Source organism: Metopolophium dirhodum, chromosome 1, assembly GCF_019925205.1.
Source record: "Metopolophium dirhodum isolate CAU chromosome 1, ASM1992520v1, whole genome shotgun sequence".
NCBI lineage: Eukaryota > Metazoa > Arthropoda > Insecta > Hemiptera > Aphididae > Metopolophium > Metopolophium dirhodum.
This window is the reverse complement of record NC_083560.1, coordinates 105,922,264-105,930,823: the sequence shown is the minus strand read 5'-3', so window position 1 is coordinate 105,930,823 and position 8,560 is coordinate 105,922,264. Positions and strand designations below refer to the sequence as shown.

General features: G+C 28.9%; 1 protein-coding gene across 1 annotated transcript; it reads right to left on the bottom strand.

The window, feature by feature from the left end:
- Nucleotides 1–5,577, bottom strand: LOC132949242 (trehalase-like). Its single transcript, XM_061020026.1, has 4 exons — nt 4,805–5,577; nt 3,950–4,083; nt 464–1,017; nt 1–168 (listed from the first exon to the last, which is right to left on the bottom strand). Exons 1-4 carry the CDS (start codon nt 5,545–5,547, stop codon nt 1–3), a joined length of 1,599 nt encoding a protein of 532 aa, XP_060876009.1. The 5' UTR covers nt 5,548–5,577.
- Nucleotides 5,578–8,560: the final 2,983 nt, after the last annotated feature.

Here is an 8,560-nt window from a genome sequence, read left to right as displayed (position 1 = left end):
TTAGTCATCGCTGCAGATTGGTGTTGTTATGTTCCACTTTTCGGACGATGCGGTGAATCCGTACTTCTGCAAAAGCTCCAGGATTACACCATTGGTCCATCCGAATCCGGTCTGAATAGGGTACTCTCCATTACTTAAGCCTGCTTTTCCAGTTGCATTCACTAGATACTGTCAAAACATGTGGCGAATTAGTATACACGACAACCAACGTTAATATTATTTATTAAAATAAGTCTGCAGATGTAGGGACAAAAAGTATTAAAAAAAAATTACAGTCTACAAATAACGTAAAACCCGCCTATCAGCTAAACCATCTAAACTATTTTCAGTTACCGTCCGGCAGACCAGTCGATATTCATTTGCAAAAATTTTTTTAGCTACTTTAAGTATTTGTTTTAAATAGTTATGATAGTTATGATTGTTGTGAACGATAAATATACATTTATAATCAACTCAGACTTACTTTTTCAAACATTTCGTTCTCTCTTTTGAACGCAAGGTAATTGTTACAGATCCATTTGGAAGCAATTTTGGACGCCAAGATTTTTGCGTCTCTATGGCCGGTGTTGTCTAGCGCCATCACCGTTATATACTGTAAAGGAGCCCATGCATTGGGGAAATCCCATTGTTGTCCAGATTCCCTCAGCGTAGTAGGTATACCCCCCACATAATTCAGTATTTTTGCATTATTCAAATATTGGAGAATCTTTGTTACAAGGTAATTGGTATTGTTCTTTGCATAACATTCAGTCCATAATGGTGATAAATTTGTTGGGTAAAAAAAATTTCGTTTTACATTATTTATCAAGTCGAAATCTAGCCATGAGCCGACCTCTTCGTCCCATAATACTGCTGTCACCGCATCAATCCACTGCAATGATATCTTTTCATATATCGATGCCTTAACCGTGTTATTCATCTCTCGGTAGAAATCACTCAATATTTTTGCATTCCAATATACTATTGAATTTAGCTCCACCGGGATGATTGACCTCGTTTTTGTATTTAAGAGGTTTCCTAAAATCATACAATGACATCAGTTATTGTATGCAACGTTTTTGACCACATCATATCCTAAGACATTACCTATTATCCGATAAAGTGAAACTTTATCTCACTCCCCTTGCCGATTTTATTATGATACACACGTAAAATATATTTAAATATTTAATACATCGCTCGTTTACCTCTGAGCTCAAATATTAAATTTTTTTTATGTAAATTAGGTACAAAAAAAAAATTAAAATAATAAGTAACAAAACTAAATAATTTTCCAACCAATGTGGGGATTATGAAGATCATATATTATCTTGATCAGAAATGAAGTACCTAATTATAATGTATTCATTGAGACGTCTTATACTATCGTATACGTCAAACTCGGGATCAAGTTTTAATTATGCGTATGACAGATAAAAATAAATTAAAACCAATATTCTTTATATTACTCGTTGTGGACATGTTTCTAGAAATAATATAAAAATGTAACGTGTATCAATTGAGTATAATTGACGGATGATACATTTTAGGTACACATCGTTTATGACATAGACTGTATGTAGGATACGAGCCACCTAACGTACCTATAACTATCTAACGAAAAGAGAAAAAAGTAGATTTTTTAAAATTAAAATTGGTAATATTTATAATATTGTAATAATGACCTATAACATTCTGACTTTATAGACTTATAGATTTAAGGGGGACGGAGTGGCCGAGTGGAGAAAGGCGTCGTTGCGACGAGCACCGTCGCTGGTTAAAACCCCAGCTACGAAACTAAAAACACACATATTCAAAACCTACAGTACCCTCCCCCACACTTAAAAATCACCCAATGGACTAAGTTTTCACGGGTTAAATAGTGAAAAAAAAAAATAATAAAAATAATTATAGACCTTAATGTTTTAGTATTTACGATAGTTCTTTATACTGTTGAAATATTAATAGCCATAATTTTGTATTGGAGTTTTGTAGGTACCTACTAATCAATAGTTTAAGCTTTGTTTAAACTTATAAAACACTCCTAAAACACTTCTATATAATAAAGTATATATAAAGTCCTACAACCTTTATAATATATTTTATGATAATGTTATAGTAATAAGTAATATATTTTATTCGTCAATTATAGTTTCTATTATAGTATCGAGTATAATATTTAAACTAATATGAGTATCTATAACTTCAAATATTTAAATTAATTAAATATGTCTAGCCTACAAATAATGTCACACAATGTTATTGATATGAGATAAAAATTAAAAGATATTTGACTTTATGATCATTAAAATTTTTTATTAAATTAGTGATATTTTATTATTTTTTTAAAACACATGATATTTTTGAAATAAAATAAACTGAATTATAGATAAATATTTATGTTTCTATACTTTTTGTTTATATTTTCTCCCAATTAAACGCTTTAAAAAAAATTAAGGAAAAGTGGTTTTGAAAAGATCAAGCATTAAATGAAATAAAAACCTTTTCGTTAAGACTAAAGAGTAAATATTTTCTTTCAAAATTCATAATGTTCAAGTAGTTTTTTATCGTAGTAGGTATATATTAGGTACCTATAGCCTATACACTGCAGTTGATTCTTATTACCTCGGTGAATATCGATATCTCTAATTTTTCGTCATCTCGATCTCAATTGAAATCCCATTGAAGTAATATTAAAATTATGTAAGTACATTAAGAGGACGCTACACAGATATTTGTTGTATCTATCTCACAAGTGCGTAACATTGCAAATACACGCTCAACAGATAACTCTATTTTTATATATTATTTAAATAAATATATATATATGTATATGTATTCAGTTTTTAAATGAGTTATGAGCATATATAATTTACGCTACATCTTATACACACATAATTTGCTAAAATATTTAACCATCGTAAAAACCCACACACAAACACACATAATATTCTTACCATCAAGTTTAATAATAGATCAGTCCACTCTAAATTTTAAAGTAACGGAGCTAAACGTAATCTGCTGAACGTAAATTTGCTATGGTACGTACTTGTAAGTCGGAGACAACAAATGGTCGTGTAGCCGCAAAAGACTTAATATCTCGAACTTTTATCTATTTCCCTTGAGTTTCAACATAATGAGATTTATTGTATTAATATAATAAATATAGTCCCTACTCTACCCTATTCTTTACCGTATAACGTATTATCGCATAGAGAGTGTATAAAGACGTCTTGACTATTTTGTGAAGGTGTACCTATATAAAACCCGCAGCAAAGCAGGGCAAACTAACGATTTTTTTTTACTCGTTAAGTTAAGTTGATCTAAGAAGATGTAAGTAAAGTTGAGCTAAAAAATAACTAGCATATTTTTAATAACTTAGTTAAGTTAAAAATGGTTGGTTAAAATCAATTAAATTAGTTAAAATTAATGTAACTAAAAGTCTAAAAATGTAATTATGATTTGGGCCCATAAAAAACGAGGCATAGCCTAAAAACTATTCAGTGAACTCTCCCACAAAAATTTAAGAAGGGGTCAGCTAAAATAGTATATATATTACTGATACCTACAAATACCTAGTTCCTAGTTCTACTATTAGCTAATTCAAATAAATATATTTTATAATTTTCCATTTTTTCCGATTATTATATCTATATAATTTTTTTATAATTTTTTCTATGTGTGAATTTTAATTTTAATCATTCCTAGTTATGTGTGTGTGTGTAATGGTTACAAGAACACTACCTAATTAATATCACGAATACGTACTATATATAAGATACATATTATTATATACGAAATCGAATTACATATTATATAATATATTATTACATATTGTATCAAAATTATATTATTTGACTAAATTGTAATTATTATTATATGACATATTTACATCACTATAAAATAATTACATATATATTTCGTCTTTGGAAATATATATAATAAATACAAAAACTAGTAAGTTATTTACCTTTATTCGTTCCGTTGAGGATGTACCAACGGCTCGAAAAATCCCAACCAGATTCGGCTGCAGCCTTGAGCTCAGAGTAAAAGCTTTCTCTTTCACTTTCCGTTGTAAGGGATTGTGCATTGGTGATGTCTTCCCTGTTATAATACAAACATAAAAACCCAAATTTAACATTTGTTAACCCAGAGTAAACATGTATGATTCGTAGGCAAATAGGTAATTACCCAAGGCTGGCCATTATAACGAGTTAAAAGTTAAAATTAAGTTAGTTATCTCGTTATTTTTTTTCAAATTAATTTTGAACTTAATAATTTACTTTTTTTCAAGATTAACGTGTTAATTTCAAGTTAATTTTTTTTCAAAAGTATCTAAATTAAGTTAATTTTCGTCCGAAAAATAATGCAAATTTTTGAATAGGTTTTTACTTTGATGTATTATTTTAAATTTCCCCAGTCATTTTCTTGAGTGTAAAGAAAAACTATCTAACCTAACCATATTATGTGTATGAAATTTTTTATTTTTGCAAATTAGCAAATTTCATTTTTACACTAAGTTAAGTTACTTTTTTTTCAGAGTTAACTCTTAACTTAACGAGTTAACAAAAACAATACGAGTACATTTTAACTTAACTTAACGAGTTAAAAGAAATCGTTAACTTGCCCAGCCTCGTAATTACTTTATACAAAGAAGCACAGTGCCATAAAAAAATTAAATACATTTGAAATTATAACAAAATGTGAATTATTTATTCCACCTATTCTACTGTTCAATCAGACATAATCAGTAACATCAAATAATAATTATAAGCCTATAAATTAAATTTGAGATAACTTCTATGAAATACAAAACTGAATTTACCTGTATGATTCGGGTCGTGGTCCTATGGACTCATCTTTATAAACTGCAAGCGTGTAATGTTTTCCATTTTTATGAATTGTCACGTTGTGCTGTGTTAGCCAGTATTTGAATTCCACTTCCAATTCATTGATGTTATCAATTACAAATTGCATATCATTTGTAGAATCTAAATAACTCTTTACCATAGGTATGAGCATGGGTGGTTGTGACCGCTTACTATAATAAATTCTTCCTCCGTTGGGAACGTGTCCAAACGTTTTTACCATTGAGATATAATTACTAATCATTCCTTTCGCTGTAGTATGCATTTCACATATCAATAACCCTCTAATAATCCAAAACGAATCCCAATAATAAACTTCACGGAATCTACCACCTGGTATTATAATGGGATTTGGCAAATAAATTATTGAATAGGACTCTGGATGTAAGCGTACGTCATCTTTGATCTTTCTACCAAGATTTAGCCATATTGCATTTATTTCGATTGTCCAATTTTTTAATTTTTCATCCTTAATACTATTCAAAACTTTTGGTTCACGGATCCAATCAGTGGGAATCCATTTTTCAAATTCAGAATCTTCTTTAACAAAATATTCATTGACGAACTCCGTCAGAAGATCTTTGGTCGGTTTATAATTCCAGTCGGACATCTTCTTGTTGAAGCTGACTTCGGTTTCGTTAGGAAGGTATTTCATTTTCATGTCGACGAATGTTTTAGAATCATTAAATACTTCAAACATTTGAATATTATGCAGTAATGTTCCGTTACAGTAAATTTGACTGAAACAAAAATAATAAAAATATTAATATTAATATAACTCATGAAATTAAACTCAACTGTTTTTAATTAATCTACTATAAATTTTATCTTAATAATATTCACTGTAACTAAATTTAAATGCCCTTTTCCAAACTATTATTTATTTTTTTTTTTACATATTGTATTATTTTTAAAGATAATCCTTCTTAAAGTTTAAGTTTAACCTAACCAAACATAAACTATAAATTAAAACAACTTACAAGTACAAGTTTCATTAAAGGTTTTGTCAGACATTTAATTTGTTAATTTAGTAGATGTGAAAATATACACAAAATCCTTGCATAAAAGTAAGGAGAATTATTAAGATATCAAATTAACTGAAACCATGATTTTTTTCTCGATATATTTTGGTGGGATTAAAGCTTATCTATTTGAAGTCCGTCATGAGCTTAGTACAACCAAATGTTTTAGTTCAATTATATGACAGCTATGATTTTAATAAACATCGGTATACCAAAAACTTTTAAAAATAAAAGTGTTCTTAGTTTTAAAAAAAATATCTGGAAAATCTAGATCAGTATAGTATTTATATATTCATGGGTGTGGCTGTGAAGGCTGTAGACCGGCTGAAACGACTGAGAACGTGTTTAAAAAGTGTTTTATTTATGTACCTATACTATTACGCTATTTATTAAAATTATTTTGAAAAGAACGCAATTAACGGAATTAAAAGACAACACAAATATAATTTAAGACCAATTTTACCTGTCACAAGCGGTAGATATTGGAATATATTCTGAACAACTCCAAGTTCCAAAATTGTAAAATACGAGGAAAATTATAAAATGTATTACGTTCATCATCTTGAGTGATTTTGTAGTTTTTTTCCGTTCGTTAAGGATGTTGACTAATGAGCCGTGAAACTGACAGCTATCCACAGTGTCGTGCGACGCTTTATAATATTATGATAAATTGATAGGTACCCCACTATTAGCGTAACTTGAGGAATTTGGTGGGACAATTTTATTTTTTGTCATTCTAACCAAAGATTAGATTTACTATAGGTATCTGTAGTTTAACGTCATATCTGAGCTAAATTTTTAATATTTTATTATACCTACATATTTGATAATAGGTACCAGAGGTGACTGTATAAAAAAACAATAATGTAATTTTATGTGGTACCTCCGTTAAAAACATTTTACCTACGACCTTAAGTATTTATGAATAGAGTTATTCACCGAACGTGCTTATTCACATATTTTGTATGATTGTAAATTTATTCAAATTTATATTTCAGGAATTTTTTTTATTTAAAAATCGTAAGTACCTATTTGAAAAAAATTACACTATAACATTTATAAAAAGTTTCTTATGGCGAAGAAAAGCTCCTTTTTTTACAAACAAAAACCACAATTTTACTCTGAATAATTGTGAAGCAGATAATTAAAAAAAATACATATGAATTTAATTTAAAATATATAAGTAGACACTAGATGGACAGTAATAGGTACCTATACTATAATTTATAAGTAGGTATAATTATAATTATAATCAAATGTTCATACGAATTGACTATTAAGTATACATAAAATACGAGAAACTTCAACGTAGGTACCCAATCAGCCCCTTTATTTCGATCACTGTCCTCCTGGGGAGTCAAAATCATAGGTTAGCCCACTTAAACCCAAAATTATGCATCATGGAATGTAATATGTGTATAACTTAAAATATTTAAAAAAATATATAAGGATGACAAAATATAAAAAAACTTTTTAGGTTTCTAAACATAAGTTTAGAGCAACTTATATCCCCGTGACCCCGTCCATCCGCTATTTACCAGTACGTACATAGTTACAATTGTTGATTTTAAGATATTTATTTATTTTATAAGTATTTAATATAATGAGTAATATTTAAGATTTTGTAGTATTTAAGATAATTATTTATTGTATAAGTATTTATTATAATATGTAGATTCATACTAGCCAATTTACATTATCGTAAAAATATTATTAAGAAACGTGATATTTTATTTCGAGGTTTTAAATTTTATAAATATATGTAGGTATAATAAAATATTTTAAATAATTAATATAATGTGCTTTGAATGTGTTTTTTTTAACAATATAGCAAATGTACCTACCTAGTATAATTTATAAATTGGGGGACGGAGTGGCCGAGTGGACTAAGGCATCGGTTGTGAAGCGCACCAACACCGGTTCGATAACGGCCACAGGTGGAATTTTTCTTCGGGCAGTCACGGTGTCCGGAGAGAGAGGCCGCCATCCCCCACCCGGGCATGGCAGATACCTCCGGGTGCCCACTAGTAAAATTCTGACATACACAAAAACGTGTTCCTCCAACCGTACCAAAAAATCCTACGGTACCATGGTACAGCTAATGGCCTCAGTTGCCGGGCTTAAGACCGAAGAAAAAAAAATAAATTATAAATTATAATTGAGAGATTCTAGTAGATGTTTAAATATACATGACGACTACTTTTGGGTTCTACATTTTTTATAACATTTTTTCATATACCAGATTTCATATATCTAAGGACCTTCATAACAATTAAACATTTAAAATATTTACAACCATATTTTTACTTAATCTGGTGTTGTATTAGTCGTTATATATACATATATTAATTGACAGATAGTTTTTAATTTATGACAAAGAAATTGTTCTATTAAAATTCTTAGTCAACTTTATCTAGTGTTCAAAATATCTTACATAACAAAAACGCGGACAACAGTTAGCGAGTGTGAAATATTCGGATACTCATCAAAAAGTACTAGTCATTAAATTAAACACATTCTATAATAAAAACATACTCATAAAATATAACACTTCCCTTCCAAGTAGTATCTCCGTAGGAAGTTTTTAATGTTATAAGCCAAAAGTTCACAAATACCTTGTTTATATTATATGAGCGATGCATATTTTGTGAAATTAATGTTATAGAATTATAATAAAAATGCATTTTACCA

What these genes read in the sequence shown, in the direction of transcription:
- LOC132949242 (XM_061020026.1), bottom strand. Translation starts at nt 5,547, where the DNA reads ATGTTTGAAGTATTTAATGATTCTAAAACATTCGTCGACATGAAAATG. An exon ending in CCACGACCCGAATCATACAG is followed by an intron (nt 4,084 to 4,804) that starts GTAAATTCAGTT and finishes GTATTATAACAG; the next exon opens with GGAAGACATCACCAATGCAC. An exon ending in CCTCAACGGAACGAATAAAG is followed by an intron (nt 1,018 to 3,949) that starts GTAAATAACTTA and finishes GTATGATTTTAG; the next exon opens with GAAACCTCTTAAATACAAAA.